The sequence below is a fragment of the Salvelinus alpinus genome, chromosome 3 (assembly GCF_045679555.1).
Source record: "Salvelinus alpinus chromosome 3, SLU_Salpinus.1, whole genome shotgun sequence".
In the NCBI taxonomy this organism is placed as follows: Eukaryota; Metazoa; Chordata; class Actinopteri; order Salmoniformes; family Salmonidae; genus Salvelinus; species Salvelinus alpinus.
In genome coordinates, this window is record NC_092088.1 from 82,959,515 (window position 1) to 82,977,016 (window position 17,502).

The window sequence follows — 17,502 nt, forward strand, 5'->3', positions numbered from 1 at the left end:
ACAAAGCAGGTAAATCGTAGTCTTTCCAACTGGACCGACCCGGAAGGGGTTCACTAGTTTGGGCAGGAGCACTTTGTAATAAACCTATAAAACATACTTTCATGGCGTTCAAAGGAGGAAACAGAACACTAGATATAACAAGTTGCAAATTCAACAAGGACATAAATATGAGTATTGGTGAAAGCATCAGTCCTTTATCCTGACAACAGGCCCAAAGCCCGAGCAGATCAGAAAAACTCTCAATGGAAATTGAAGAAATTCATACACCATTTCCTGGTTTGCCTAATTTCAGTTCATGTCAAACCAAGCAGTAATTGTGTAGAGAACAATCATTGTACCATCTAAACCACTGTGAAATATATTTTCCATAAACAGAAAGATTGTATTTTCAGCTGTTTGAAGCTGGTGTACAAAACCAAAAGTAAAAGGCAAAAATTAAATGTAGGAATGGGAAGCATAGAAATAGCGCACCTAAAGCATATCTACCGCTTCTTAGACTTGCTTCCAATGAGAATAACAGATCTATAACTCACATGTCTATGTGAATTTGGTCAGGTTGTCCAAAAAGTTACAGATTGTAGCTTTAAGTCAAGACAGTCAGTAAAATAAAAAAACATTTAATTTATTAATGAATAATAATTATAAATCAAGTACAGATATGAACAATTTTTCTTCACAGCTCTCTCTCAAGAATGATTCACAGGCAGTACATTTAAAAAATATATTCTAAGCAGCATAAAACGTTAACCATAAGAATATGTACATGTTTCCAAAATGCATCCTATTTTTCAGCAGAAGGACAGCTTGTCTTCACCTCAATGTTCTTCACATATAAATCATATCAACATAGATTAAAAGGCTAAACATGAGATGACTAGATAAGGAAGCAGACGCCGTATACTCTCTATACTGAATTACTCTGAAAGAGACCGCTTCAGTACACCTCAACGCTAATAGAATAAGCTTTACGGCCAACCAGCTCTTACAGTGCAAAAAGCTGTTCTGTGAGCAAAGATATCCAAGATCCATAATACATATATCTTACTCTCATGTTGTAATGTCATCTATTTCATAAAACACATTTATATCTCAAAGGTCTAGTAACAATATGAAATGTAGACACCATTAGTTTCCCTTTAAAAACATTTAAGATAATAAATCTCTAGTCTAAAAATACTATGATCAATCTGAAAAACTAAAATGTAATACCTCCTCACTCAGAACGGTGCCAAAAAAGCTATTAGCACAAGTCTGAGATTGGCAGGAGCCAGGGTAATCACACCGCAGTATGGGTTGAGTGTGTGTGACAGAGAAAGAGAGAGAGAGGCTTAATGTTTATCTCCCCATCCTGCAGGTTGCCCAGCCTCTGCCAGAGAGTGTTTGTAGATTTCAGCAGCTTGTCAGACTGGTTATTAACTGAGCATAGAACAGAATGAAGACGAATGGGCTTCGGTTTAGACTCTTTGAAACTTGTTGACAACATTATTAAAGTTGCCCTGTCACATGCAAATTTCCCTAATTGATTGATGGTGGGCAAATCTGTGGATATGTTATGTGCATTTATAAAAGACATAAAACATGTTTTAGTCAGGCATTGGGTGGAAGCCCTTGGAGTTGGAGTAAATACAACTTGATATATTCATACACCTATGTTTCAGCTACGCTTGTCTTTAGTTACTTGTCTTGAAGATCACTTTGGCCACAAGCACAGAATGTTCAACAACGAAGGACACAGAATGTTCCAACATCGAAGGACACAGAATATTCCAACATCGAAGGACACAGAATGTTCCAACAACGAAGGACACAGAATGTTCCAACAACGAAGGACACAGAATGTTCCAACATCGAAGGACACAGAATGTTCCAACATCGAAGGACACAGAATGTTCAACAACAAAGGACACAGAATGTTCAACAACAAAGGACACAGAATGTTCAACAACGAAGGACACAGAATGTTCAACAACGAAGGACACAGAATGTTCCAACATCGAAGGACACAGAATGTTCCAACATCGAAGGACACAGAATGTTCCAACATCGAAGGACACAGAATGTTCCAACATCGAAGGACACAGAATGTTCCAACAACGAAGGACACAGAATGTTCAACAACGAAGGACACAGAATGTTCAACAACGAAGGACACAGAATGTTCAACAACGAAGGACACAGAACGTTCAACAACGAAGGACACAGAACGTTCAACAACGAAGGACACAGAATGTTCAACAACGAAGGACACAGAATGTTCAACAACGAAGGACACAGAATGTTCAACAACGAAGGACACAGAATGTTCAACAACGAAGGACACAGAATGTTCAACAACGAAGCACACAGAATGTTCAACAACGAAGGACACAGAATGTTCAACAATGAAGGACACTAGAATGTTCAACAACGAAGGACACTAGAATGTTCAACAACGAAGAACACAGAATGTTCAACAACGAAGGTCACAGAATGTTCAGCAACGAAGGACACAGAATGTTCAACAACGAAGCACACAGAATGTTCAACAACGAAGGACACAGAATGTTCAACAACGAAGGACACAGAATGTTCAGCAACGAAGGACACAGAATGTTCAGCAACAAAAGTCGCAACTAAATGAAACAGAAGGAGAAAGAAAAAATAAATGGTCAAATGTAGAGAAGTTCAGAAAGGTTTGGAAGGACAGAGTTCCTGGCCTTGGCTGCATGTGCATCCAGTCATTGCTTTGTTTGTCTATGAAGGCTTCCAGGGCTTCGTTCAGCCAAAGTCTATTCTTGGCCTGTACTCCAGGACCATGGGATATCTCTGAGGAGAGTGTAGAAAGAGACATTAATGTTGTTTATTGTCACTTACCTTCAAGTTTATTCAAAAGACAACTTGCAAAGTAAATAGCCTAGTAGATGCTGGCACATTCTGACAAGCAGAGCGTATTTAACTAATGAGCTTTGCAATTCCATCTTAAACAGCCCATATTTCACAGGAATGGATGCCACGAGACAGAATTGGCCCCTTTCAACAGACTTCAAGCCAAAGTTTTCCTGGATGGTGTTTTAAGGAGAACACACATTCCTGTGAACCATCCCAGATCCCTATGGCTGACAGTTGAAATAAGACAGGAGGCAGCATTGGACATTCAGATGCACAGCATTGAGTAATGCTTTTATGATTTCTCACTGAACTATCTGCAGTCAGTCCATACTTTACTGCAATTGATGATTCCTAGGGGCTTGCTCAGTATGCATCTATAAAACACTGTCTGGATTTATTTGTAAGTGTTTGTATAGTAGCCATTAACCATCAAGGCATTGAGTAGTATAAGTAGTATAATTAGCTGAAATGGTACAGTGAACAGAAGCCTGTCATTTAGATGCTCTGAGGACATGGCCAGTCACCCCTGTGTCCTGTCTCTGAGGTTAAACACACCCTTACCTGCATCAGCTGCCTGTGAAAGGCTGTTCAGCATTGCAGGACTTGTTTTTTAAATGTATAGGGTTCTATAAATTTCTACAGGATGTTTATTCTAAAGCAAAGTGACTGATTGTAACTGCTTACGATTACTGTTTATATTCCTTCATTAAGGCATAAATGTATTTTGTCTGTAAGAGATGTATTTCAAGTGTTGCCTATTTGAGAATCCACACTTTATCTGAGCATTTATTGCATCCGTAAGACTGTTACCTTTCAGAAAAACTCAAGCTCAAACCAAACAAAAGGTCTGGCTGTTTTGCTTTTTGGATATACGGCTCTTACATACTTTTTCCACCACTGCCCCATGTCCACCCCCCCCCTCATGTCCAGTAAGTCCAGTTCCCCACCATGTCCCCCATATGCAGTTGCCCCCTGTGTCCAGTTCCCCCACCATGGCCAGCTCCCCACATTTCCAATCCCCCCCATGCCTGACCTTGGTAATGACAGTTGTCTAACAAGACAGACAAACTAAAGCTGAACATGCCAAGGTAAAGACAGCTGGTCGGAGCGCAAGGAAGGTAAAGACAGCTGGTCAAAGGGGAGGGAAGGTAAAGACAGCTGGTCGGAGGGCAGGGAAGGTAAAGACAGCTGGTCAGAGGGCAGGGAAGGTAAAGACAGCTGGTCAGAGGGCAGGGAAGGTAAAGACAGCTGGTCAGAGGGCAGGGAAGGTAAAGACAGCTGGTCAGAGGGCAGGGAAGGTAAAGACAGCTGGTCGGAGGGCAGGGAAGGTAAAGACAGCTGGTCGGAGGGCAGGGAAGGTAAAGACAGCTGGTCGGAGGGCAGGGAAGGTAAAGACAGCTGGTCAGAGGGCAGGGAAGGTAAAGACAGCTGGTCAGAGGGCAGGGAAGGTAAAGACAGCTGGTCAGAGGGCAGGGAAGGTAAAGACAGCTGGTCGGAGGGCAGGGAAGGTAAAGACAGCTGGTCGGAGGGCAGGGAAGGTAAAGACAGCTGGTCGGAGGGCAGGGAAGGTAAAGACAGCTGGTCGGAGGGCAGGGAAGGTAAAGACAGCTGGTCAGAGGGCAGGGAAGGTAAAGACAGCTGGTCAGAGGGCAGGGAAGGTAAAGACAGCTGGTCGGAGGGCAGGGAAGGTAAAGACAGCTGGTCGGAGGGCAGGGAAGGTAAAGACAGCTGGTCGGAGGGCAGGGAAGGTAAAAACAGCTGGTCGGAGGGCAAGGAAGGTAAAGACAGCTGGTCAGAGGGCAGGGAAGGTAAAAACAGCTGGTCGGAAGACACAAGGTAAAGACAGCTGGTTAGAGGGCAGGGAAGGTAAAAACAGCTGGTCGGAAGACACAAGGTAAAGACAGCTGGTTAGAGGGCAGGGAAGATAAAGACAGCTGGTCAGAGGGCAGGGAAGGTAAAAACAGCTGGTCGGAAGACACAAGGTAAAGACAGCTGGTTAGAGGGCAGGGAAGATAAAGACAGCTGGTCAGAGGGCAGGGAAGGTAAAAACAGCTGGTCGGAAGACACAAGGTAAAGACAGCTGGTTAGAGGGCAGGGAAGGTAAAAACAGCTGGTCGGAAGACACAAGGTAAAGAAAGCTGGTTAGAGGGCAGGGAAGATAAAGACAGCTGGTCGGAAGACACAAGGTAAAGAAAGCTGGTTAGAGGGCAGGGAAGGGGTATCAAATGACATAACAACACAATCCCATGATGTTTATACTGTAGATGTATGATGTCATACTTTACATGGACATGGTGTATTGGGAATTTGGGTGGGTGTGAAAGATGTCAGGACATGCCAGAAAGAACATGATCAATAACCGGGTATTGAGAAGTACAGAGGTTACCTAAGAACTGGATGAGACCGGTGGAGTGAGGAGGAAAGAACAGGAAGGATTGACATAACACACTCACGTTGTCACTGTGCAGCCTCCAGCGGGTCATGTAGATGAACTCCAGAGTGTGGTCCTTCCCCATGATCTCCCCATTACACAGCACATCCAGCTGGGGAGAGAGGACACACACAGGGGCGGACTGGGACAAGAATTTGGCTCTGGCATTTTATTCACACTAGCCCACATCACCGCACACGCCCCCACCCCACCAACAGGTCACCATTAATACATACGCCCCATCCCCACACATACACCCTGACCCTACGTAGACACAGGCAGTAGTGCTGACACATAACATTGGCAGTACAGTACAGCGTTTCTCAACCATTTCTGTACCAGTGACTGGCGAGACAAGGTCCTGCTCTTTTTTATCCAACTCACCACTATAACTGTTCCTCTGCCTGGAGGTCCAACTCACCACTATAACTGTTCCTCTGCCTAGAGATCCAACTCACCACTATAACTGTTCCTCTGTCTGGAGATACAACTCACCACTATAACTGTTCCTCTGCCTGGAGATACAACTCACCACTATAACTGTTCCTCTGCCTGGAGGTCCAACTCACCACTATAACTGTTCCTCTGCCTGGAGATACAACTCACCCCTATAACTGTGCCTCTGCCTGGAGGTCCAACTCACCACTATAACTGTTCCTCTGCCTGGAGATACAACTCACCACTATAACTGTTCCTCTGCCTGGAGATCCAACTCACCACTATAACTGTTCCTCTGCCTGGAGATCCAACTCACCACTATAACTGTTCCTCTGTCTGGAGATCCAACTCACCCCTATAACTGTTCCTCTGTCTGGAGATCCAACTCACCCCTATAACTGTTCCTCTGTCTGGAGATCCAACTCACCCCTATAACTGTTCCTCTGTCTGGAGATACAACTCACCACTATAACTGTTCCTCTGTCTGGAGATACAACTCAACACTATAACTGTTCCTCTGCCTGGAGGTCCAACTCACCACTATAACTGTACCTCTGCCTGGAGATACAACTCACCACTATAACTGTTCCTCTGTCTGGAGATACAACTCACCACTATAACTGTTCCTCTGCCAGGAGGTCCAACTCACCACTATAACTGTTCCTCTGCCTGGAGATACAACTCACCACTATAACTGTTCCTCTGTCTGGAGGTACAACTCACCACTATAACTGTTCCTCTGCCTGGAGATACAACTCACCACTATAACTGTTCCTCTGTCTGGAGATCCAACTCACCCCTATAACTGTTCCTCTGCCTGGAGGTCCAACTCACCACTATAACTGTTCCTCTGCCTGGAGATACAACTCACCCCTATAACTGTGCCTCTGCCTGGAGGTCCAACTCACCACTATAACTGTTCCTCTGCCTGGAGATACAACTCACCACTATAACTGTTCCTCAGCCTGGAGATCCAACTCACCCCTATAACTGTTCCTCTGCCTGGAGGTCCAACTCACCACTATAACTGTTCCTCTGCCTGGAGGTACAACTCACCACTATAACTGTTCCTCTGCCTAGAGATACAACTCACCACTATAACTGTTCCTCTGCCTGGAGGTCCAACTCACCACTAGAACTGTTCCTCTGCCTGGAGATCCAACTCACCACTAGAACTGTTCCTCTGCCTGGAGATACAACTCACCACTATAACTGTTCCTTTGCCTGGAGATCCAACTCACCACTATAACTGTTCCTCTGCCTGGAGATACAACTCACCACTATAACTGTTCCTCTGCCTGGAGGTCCAACTCACCACTATAACTGTTCCTCTGCCTGGAGATACAACTCACCACTATAACTGTTCCTCTGCCTGGAGGTCCAACTCACCACTATAACTGTTCCTCTGCCTGGAGGTCCAACTCACCACTATAGCTAGTGCTCTGGAGTAGGTTTTCATCAAGGATCTGTCTGTACTTTGTTCCGTTCATCTTTGTCTCGATCCTGACTAGTCTCCCAGTACCCGCCTCTGAAAAACATCCCCACAGCATGATGCTGCCCCCACCACGCTTCACCGTAGGGATGGTGCCATATTTCCTCCAGACTTGACACTTGGCATTCAGGCCAAATAGGTTTCATCAGACCAGAGAATCTTGTTGCTCATGGTCGGAGTCTTTAGGTGCCTTTTAGCAAACTCCAAGCGGGTTGTCATGTGCCTTTTACTGAGGAGTGGCTTCTGTATGGCCACTGTGCCATAAAGGCCTGATTGGTGGAATGCTACAGAGATAGTTGTATTTCTGGAAGGTTCTCCCTTCTCCACAGAGGAACTCTGGAGCTCTGTCAGAGTGACCATCAGGTTCTTGGTCACCTCCTTGAGGTTCAGTTTGGCCGGGCGGCCAGCTCTAGTAAGAGTCTGGTGGATCCACACATCTTCATTTAAGATTGGAGGCCACTATGTTCTTGGGGACCAAAAATGCTGCAAAATCTTTGTTGGTACCCTTCCCCAGATCTGTGCCTCGACACAATCCTCTCGGAGCTCTACAGACAATTCCTTCGACCTAATAGCTTGGTTTTTGCTCTGACATGCACTATATCTATCTATTTATCGATTTTTTAATATATTTTTGGGGTACTTTTTACCCCCTTCTCTTTCCAATTTTGTGATATTCAATTGGTAGTTACAGTCTTGTCCCATTGCTGCAACTGCCTTACGGACTCTGGAGGCAAAGGTCGAGATCCATGCGTCCTCCGAAACACGACCCCGCCAAGCCGCACTGCTTCTTGACACACTGCACGCTTAACCCGGAAGCTAGCCGCACCAATGTGTTGGAGAACACACCGTACAGCTGACAACTGAAGTCAGCGTCCATGCGTCCGGCCGCAACACAAGGAGTTGCTAGAGCGCGATGGGACAAGGACATCCTAGCCACCCAAACCCTCCCCTAACCTGGACGACGCTGGGCAAATTGTGTGCCTTCTCATGGGTCTCTCGGTCGCGGCCGGCTGCACGACAGCCCGGGATCGAATCCGGATCTGTAGACCTTAGGCCGCTGGGCCACTCGGGAGGCTGGGAACTTACATAGACAGGTGTGTGCCTTTCCAAATCATGTCCAATCAATTGAATTTACCACGGGTGTACTCCAATCAAGTTGTAGAAACATTTCAAGGCTGATCAATGGAAACAGCACACACCTGAGCTCAATGTCAAGTCTCATAGGAAAGGGGCTGAATACTTATGTAAATAAGGTATTTCTGTTTTCGCTTTGCCATGATAGGGTATTGTGTGTAGATTGCTGAGAAAAAAACAATATTTAATTCATTTTAGAATAAGGATGTAACGTAACAAAATGTGGAAAAAGGGAAGGGTCTGAACATTTCACGAATGCACTGTACGTTATAATAATAGATATATATATATATATATATATATATGTGTGTGTGTGTCAACTCTGACCAGCCCACCCAACTAAAAAAATGGTCCAGCCCATCTGGCATTTGCCAGAATTGCCAGATGACCCTGGACACACAAAACAAACAAAAGCGCACACATGCGCAAGAAAACACAAAAGGCACGTTATTTACATTACTCCCTTTTCTAAACCCATCATCATAATAAAAGTGAAGTTACTGTACATTATAATATTACATTTACATTACATTTAAGTCATTTAGCAGACGCTCTTATCCAGAGCGACTTACAAATTGGTGCATTCACCTTATGACATCCAGTGGAACAGCCATAAAATATATATATAAAAACAGTTGTAGCGGTCTTACCTCACAAGAGCTAGAAAGCTTTAACTTTAGACTGAGAAACTTCTTGATGGTTCCCACCGTGACTCGACTAGAGCAATGAATGAACTTCTTCATTAAACACTGTAACTGTTCCTCTGCCTGGAGATCCAACTCACCACTATAACTGTTCCTCTGTCTGGAGATCCAACTCACCACTATAACTGTTCCTCTGCCTGGAGATCCAACTCACCACTATAACTGTTCCTCTGTCTGGAGATACAACTCACCACTATAACTGTTCCTCTGCCTGGAGGTCCAACTCACCACTATAACTGTTCCTCTGTCTGGAGATCCAACTCACCACTATAACTGTTCCTCTGTCTGGAGAAACAACTCACCACTATAACTGTTCCTCTGTCTGGAGGTCCAACTCACCACTATAACTGTTCCTCTGCCTGGAGGTCCAACTCACCACTATAACTGTTCCTCTGCCTGGAGATACAACTCACCAATATAACTGTTCCTCTGCCTGGAGGTCCAACTCACCACTATAACTGTTCCTCTGTCTGGAGAAACAACTCACCACTATAACTGTTCCTCTGCCTGGAGGTCCAACTCACCACTATAACTGTTCCTCTGCCTGGAGATCCAACTCACCACTATAACTGTTCCTCTGTCTGGAGATACAACTCACCACTATAACTGTACCTCTGCCTGGAGATACAACTCACCACTATAACTGTTCCTCTGTCTGGAGATACAACTCACCACTATAACTGTTCCTCTGCCAGGAGGTCCAACTCACCACTATAACTGTTCCTCTGCCTGGAGATACAACTCACCACTATAACTGTTCCTCTGTCTGGAGATCCAACTCACCCCTATAACTGTTCCTCTGCCTGGAGGTCCAACTCACCACTATAACTGTTCCTCTGCCTGGAGATACAACTCACCCCTATAACTGTGCCTCTGCCTGGAGGTCCAACTCACCACTATAACTGTTCCTCTGCCTGGAGATACAACTCACCACTATAACTGTTCCTCTGCCTGGAGATCCAACTCACCACTATAACTGTTCCTCTGCCTGGAGATCCAACTCACCACTATAACTGTTCCTCTGTCTGGAGATCCAACTCACCCCTATAACTGTTCCTCTGTCTGGAGATCCAACTCACCCCTATAACTGTTCCTCTGTCTGGAGATCCAACTCACCCCTATAACTGTTCCTCTGTCTGGAGATACAACTCACCACTATAACTGTTCCTCTGTCTGGAGATACAACTCAACACTATAACTGTTCCTCTGCCTGGAGGTCCAACTCACCACTATAACTGTACCTCTGCCTGGAGATACAACTCACCACTATAACTGTTCCTCTGTCTGGAGATACAACTCACCACTATAACTGTTCCTCTGCCAGGAGGTCCAACTCACCACTATAACTGTTCCTCTGCCTGGAGATACAACTCACCCCTATAACTGTTCCTCTGTCTGGAGATCCAACTCACCCCTATAACTGTTCCTCTGTCTGGAGATCCAACTCACCCCTATAACTGTTCCTCTGTCTGGAGATACAACTCACCACTATAACTGTTCCTCTGTCTGGAGATACAACTCAACACTATAACTGTTCCTCTGCCTGGAGGTCCAACTCACCACTATAACTGTACCTCTGCCTGGAGATACAACTCACCACTATAACTGTTCCTCTGTCTGGAGATACAACTCACCACTATAACTGTTCCTCTGCCAGGAGGTCCAACTCACCACTATAACTGTTCCTCTGCCTGGAGATACAACTCACCACTATAACTGTTCCTCTGTCTGGAGGTACAACTCACCACTATAACTGTTCCTCTGCCTGGAGATACAACTCACCACTATAACTGTTCCTCTGTCTGGAGATCCAACTCACCCCTATAACTGTTCCTCTGCCTGGAGGTCCAACTCACCACTATAACTGTTCCTCTGCCTGGAGATACAACTCACCCCTATAACTGTGCCTCTGCCTGGAGGTCCAACTCACCACTATAACTGTTCCTCTGCCTGGAGATACAACTCACCACTATAACTGTTCCTCAGCCTGGAGATCCAACTCACCCCTATAACTGTTCCTCTGCCTGGAGGTCCAACTCACCACTATAACTGTTCCTCTGCCTGGAGGTACAACTCACCACTATAACTGTTCCTCTGCCTAGAGATACAACTCACCACTATAACTGTTCCTCTGCCTGGAGGTCCAACTCACCACTAGAACTGTTCCTCTGCCTGGAGATCCAACTCACCACTAGAACTGTTCCTCTGCCTGGAGATACAACTCACCACTATAACTGTTCCTTTGCCTGGAGATCCAACTCACCACTATAACTGTTCCTCTGCCTGGAGATACAACTCACCACTATAACTGTTCCTCTGCCTGGAGGTCCAACTCACCACTATAACTGTTCCTCTGCCTGGAGATACAACTCACCACTATAACTGTTCCTCTGCCTGGAGATACAACTCACCACTATAACTGTTCCTCTGCCTGGAGGTCCAACTCACCACTATAACTGTTCCTCTGCCTGGATGTCCAACTCACCACTATAGCTAGTGCTCTGGAGTAGGTTTTCATCAAGGATCTGTCTGTACTTTGTTCCGTTCATCTTTGTCTCGATCCTGACTAGTCTCCCAGTACCCGCCTCTGAAAAACATCCCCACAGCATGATGCTGCCCCCACCACGCTTCACCGTAGGGATGGTGCCATATTTCCTCCAGACTTGACACTTGGCATTCAGGCCAAATAGGTTTCATCAGACCAGAGAATCTTGTTGCTCATGGTCGGAGTCTTTAGGTGCCTTTTAGCAAACTCCAAGCGGGTTGTCATGTGCCTTTTACTGAGGAGTGGCTTCTGTATGGCCACTGTGCCATAAAGGCCTGATTGGTGGAATGCTACAGAGATAGTTGTATTTCTGGAAGGTTCTCCCTTCTCCACAGAGGAACTCTGGAGCTCTGTCAGAGTGACCATCAGGTTCTTGGTCACCTCCTTGAGGTTCAGTTTGGCCGGGCGGCCAGCTCTAGTAAGAGTCTGGTGGATCCACACATCTTCATTTAAGATTGGAGGCCACTATGTTCTTGGGGACCAAAAATGCTGCAAAATCTTTGTTGGTACCCTTCCCCAGATCTGTGCCTCGACACAATCCTCTCGGAGCTCTACAGACAATTCCTTCGACCTAATAGCTTGGTTTTTGCTCTGACATGCACTATATCTATCTATTTATCGATTTTTTAATATATTTTTGGGGTACTTTTTACCCCCTTCTCTTTCCAATTTTGTGATATTCAATTGGTAGTTACAGTCTTGTCCCATTGCTGCAACTGCCTTACGGACTCTGGAGGCAAAGGTCGAGATCCATGCGTCCTCCGAAACACGACCCCGCCAAGCCGCACTGCTTCTTGACACACTGCACGCTTAACCCGGAAGCTAGCCGCACCAATGTGTTGGAGAACACACCGTACAGCTGACAACTGAAGTCAGCGTCCATGCGTCCGGCCGCAACACAAGGAGTTGCTAGAGCGCGATGGGACAAGGACATCCTAGCCACCCAAACCCTCCCCTAACCTGGACGACGCTGGGCAAATTGTGTGCCTTCTCATGGGTCTCTCGGTCGCGGCCGGCTGCACGACAGCCCGGGATCGAATCCGGATCTGTAGACCTTAGGCCGCTGGGCCACTCGGGAGGCTGGGAACTTACATAGACAGGTGTGTGCCTTTCCAAATCATGTCCAATCAATTGAATTTACCACGGGTGTACTCCAATCAAGTTGTAGAAACATTTCAAGGCTGATCAATGGAAACAGCACACACCTGAGCTCAATGTCAAGTCTCATAGGAAAGGGGCTGAATACTTATGTAAATAAGGTATTTCTGTTTTCGCTTTGCCATGATAGGGTATTGTGTGTAGATTGCTGAGAAAAAAACAATATTTAATTCATTTTAGAATAAGGATGTAACGTAACAAAATGTGGAAAAAGGGAAGGGTCTGAACATTTCACGAATGCACTGTACGTTATAATAATAGATATATATATATATATATATATGTGTGTGTGTGTCAACTCTGACCAGCCCACCCAACTAAAAAAATGGTCCAGCCCATCTGGCATTTGCCAGAATTGCCAGATGACCCTGGACACACAAAACAAACAAAAGCGCACACATGCGCAAGAAAACACAAAAGGCACGTTATTTACATTACTCCCTTTTCTAAACCCATCATCATAATAAAAGTGAAGTTACTGTACATTATAATATTACATTTACATTACATTTAAGTCATTTAGCAGACGCTCTTATCCAGAGCGACTTACAAATTGGTGCATTCACCTTATGACATCCAGTGGAACAGCCATAAAATATATATATAAAAACAGTTGTAGCGGTCTTACCTCACAAGAGCTAGAAAGCTTTAACTTTAGACTGAGAAACTTCTTGATGGTTCCCACCGTGACTCGACTAGAGCAATGAATGAACTTCTTCATTAAACACTGTAACTGTTCCTCTGCCTGGAGATCCAACTCACCACTATAACTGTTCCTCTGTCTGGAGATCCAACTCACCACTATAACTGTTCCTCTGCCTGGAGATCCAACTCACCACTATAACTGTTCCTCTGTCTGGAGATACAACTCACCACTATAACTGTTCCTCTGCCTGGAGGTCCAACTCACCACTATAACTGTTCCTCTGTCTGGAGATCCAACTCACCACTATAACTGTTCCTCTGTCTGGAGAAACAACTCACCACTATAACTGTTCCTCTGTCTGGAGGTCCAACTCACCACTATAACTGTTCCTCTGCCTGGAGGTCCAACTCACCACTATAACTGTTCCTCTGCCTGGAGATACAACTCACCAATATAACTGTTCCTCTGCCTGGAGGTCCAACTCACCACTATAACTGTTCCTCTGTCTGGAGAAACAACTCACCACTATAACTGTTCCTCTGCCTGGAGGTCCAACTCACCACTATAACTGTTCCTCTGCCTGGAGATCCAACTCACCACTATAACTGTTCCTCTGTCTGGAGATACAACTCACCACTATAACTGTACCTCTGCCTGGAGATACAACTCACCACTATAACTGTTCCTCTGTCTGGAGATACAACTCACCACTATAACTGTTCCTCTGCCAGGAGGTCCAACTCACCACTATAACTGTTCCTCTGCCTGGAGATACAACTCACCACTATAACTGTTCCTCTGTCTGGAGATCCAACTCACCCCTATAACTGTTCCTCTGCCTGGAGGTCCAACTCACCACTATAACTGTTCCTCTGCCTGGAGATACAACTCACCCCTATAACTGTGCCTCTGCCTGGAGGTCCAACTCACCACTATAACTGTTCCTCTGCCTGGAGATACAACTCACCACTATAACTGTTCCTCTGCCTGGAGATCCAACTCACCACTATAACTGTTCCTCTGCCTGGAGATCCAACTCACCACTATAACTGTTCCTCTGTCTGGAGATCCAACTCACCCCTATAACTGTTCCTCTGTCTGGAGATCCAACTCACCCCTATAACTGTTCCTCTGTCTGGAGATCCAACTCACCCCTATAACTGTTCCTCTGTCTGGAGATACAACTCACCACTATAACTGTTCCTCTGTCTGGAGATACAACTCAACACTATAACTGTTCCTCTGCCTGGAGGTCCAACTCACCACTATAACTGTACCTCTGCCTGGAGATACAACTCACCACTATAACTGTTCCTCTGTCTGGAGATACAACTCACCACTATAACTGGTCCTCTGCCAGGAGGTCCAACTCACCACTATAACTGTTCCTCTGCCTGGAGATACAACTCACCACTATAACTGTTCCTCTGTCTGGAGGTACAACTCACCACTATAACTGTTCCTCTGCCTGGAGATACAACTCACCACTATAACTGTTCCTCTGTCTGGAGATCCAACTCACCCCTATAACTGTTCCTCTGCCTGGAGGTCCAACTCACCACTATAACTGTTCCTCTGCCTGGAGATACAACTCACCCCTATAACTGTGCCTCTGCCTGGAGGTCCAACTCACCACTATAACTGTTCCTCTGCCTGGAGATACAACTCACCACTATAACTGTTCCTCGGCCTGGAGATCCAACTCACCCCTATAACTGTTCCTCTGCCTGGAGGTCCAACTCACCACTATAACTGTTCCTCTGCCTGGAGGTACAACTCACCACTATAACTGTTCCTCTGCCTAGAGATACAACTCACCACTATAACTGTTCCTCTGCCTGGAGGTCCAACTCACCACTAGAACTGTTCCTCTGCCTGGAGATCCAACTCACCACTAGAACTGTTCCTCTGCCTGGAGATACAACTCACCACTATAACTGTTCCTTTGCCTGGAGATCCAACTCACCACTATAACTGTTCCTCTGCCTGGAGATACAACTCACCACTATAACTGTTCCTCTGCCTGGAGGTCCAACTCACCACTATAACTGTTCCTCTGCCTGGAGATACAACTCACCACTATAACTGTTCCTCTGCCTGGAGGTCCAACTCACCACTATAACTGTTCCTCTGCCTGGAGGTCCAACTCACCACTATAGCTAGTGCTCTGGAGTAGGTTTTCATCAAGGATCTGTCTGTACTTTGTTCCGTTCATCTTTGTCTCGATCCTGACTAGTCTCCCAGTACCCGCCTCTGAAAAACATCCCCACAGCATGATGCTGCCCCCACCACGCTTCACCGTAGGGATGGTGCCATATTTCCTCCAGACTTGACACTTGGCATTCAGGCCAAATAGGTTTCATCAGACCAGAGAATCTTGTTGCTCATGGTCGGAGTCTTTAGGTGCCTTTTAGCAAACTCCAAGCGGGTTGTCATGTGCCTTTTACTGAGGAGTGGCTTCTGTATGGCCACTGTGCCATAAAGGCCTGATTGGTGGAATGCTACAGAGATAGTTGTATTTCTGGAAGGTTCTCCCTTCTCCACAGAGGAACTCTGGAGCTCTGTCAGAGTGACCATCAGGTTCTTGGTCACCTCCTTGAGGTTCAGTTTGGCCGGGCGGCCAGCTCTAGTAAGAGTCTGGTGGATCCACACATCTTCATTTAAGATTGGAGGCCACTATGTTCTTGGGGACCAAAAATGCTGCAAAATCTTTGTTGGTACCCTTCCCCAGATCTGTGCCTCGACACAATCCTCTCGGAGCTCTACAGACAATTCCTTCGACCTAATAGCTTGGTTTTTGCTCTGACATGCACTATATCTATCTATTTATCGATTTTTTAATATATTTTTGGGGTACTTTTTACCCCCTTCTCTTTCCAATTTTGTGATATTCAATTGGTAGTTACAGTCTTGTCCCATTGCTGCAACTGCCTTACGGACTCTGGAGGCAAAGGTCGAGATCCATGCGTCCTCCGAAACACGACCCCGCCAAGCCGCACTGCTTCTTGACACACTGCACGCTTAACCCGGAAGCTAGCCGCACCAATGTGTTGGAGAACACACCGTACAGCTGACAACTGAAGTCAGCGTCCATGCGTCCGGCCGCAACACAAGGAGTTGCTAGAGCGCGATGGGACAAGGACATCCTAGCCACCCAAACCCTCCCCTAACCTGGACGACGCTGGGCAAATTGTGTGCCTTCTCATGGGTCTCTCGGTCGCGGCCGGCTGCACGACAGCCCGGGATCGAATCCGGATCTGTAGACCTTAGGCCGCTGGGCCACTCGGGAGGCTGGGAACTTACATAGACAGGTGTGTGCCTTTCCAAATCATGTCCAATCAATTGAATTTACCACGGGTGTACTCCAATCAAGTTGTAGAAACATTTCAAGGCTGATCAATGGAAACAGCACACACCTGAGCTCAATGTCAAGTCTCATAGGAAAGGGGCTGAATACTTATGTAAATAAGGTATTTCTGTTTTCGCTTTGCCATGATAGGGTATTGTGTGTAGATTGCTGAGAAAAAAACAATATTTAATTCATTTTAGAATAAGGATGTAACGTAACAAAATGTGGAAAAAGGGAAGGGTCTGAACATTTCACGAATGCACTGTACGTTATAATAATAGATATATATATATATATATGTGTGTGTGTGTCAACTCTGACCAGCCCACCCAACTAAAAAAATGGTCCAGCCCATCTGGCATTTGCCAGAATTGCCAGATGACCCTGGACACACAAAACAAACAAAAGCGCACACATGCGCAAGAAAACACAAAAGGCACGTTATTTACATTACTCCCTTTTCTAAACCCATCATCATAATAAAAGTGAAGTTACTGTACATTATAATATTACATTTACATTACATTTAAGTCATTTAGCAGACGCTCTTATCCAGAGCGACTTACAAATTGGTGCATTCACCTTATGACATCCAGTGGAACAGCCATAAAATATATATATAAAAACAGTTGTAGCGGTCTTACCTCACAAGAGCTAGAAAGCTTTAACTTTAGACTGAGAAACTTCTTGATGGTTCCCACCGTGACTCGACTAGAGCAATGAATGAACTTCTTCAT

At 45.6% G+C, this 17,502-nt stretch overlaps 1 protein-coding gene across 4 annotated transcripts in view; it reads right to left on the bottom strand.

Moving 5' to 3' along the window:
* Nucleotides 1–601: 601 nt before the first annotated feature.
* Nucleotides 602–17,502, bottom strand: part of LOC139571454 (polycomb group RING finger protein 5-B-like) — a 28,784-nt gene continuing 11,883 nt past the window's right edge. For 2 of the 4 annotated variants that reach the window (XM_071394342.1, XM_071394341.1), the window contains exon 7: nucleotides 9,106–13,497. In XM_071394342.1, the coding sequence (XP_071250443.1) occupies nucleotides 13,333–13,497 (165 nt within the window). In that variant the 3' untranslated portion in view covers nucleotides 9,106–13,332. Of the gene's footprint in view, nucleotides 2,806–5,321; nucleotides 5,412–9,105; nucleotides 13,498–17,502 lie in introns of those variants that run through there. The other 2 variants (XM_071394343.1, XM_071394344.1) reach the window with 2 other exon arrangements.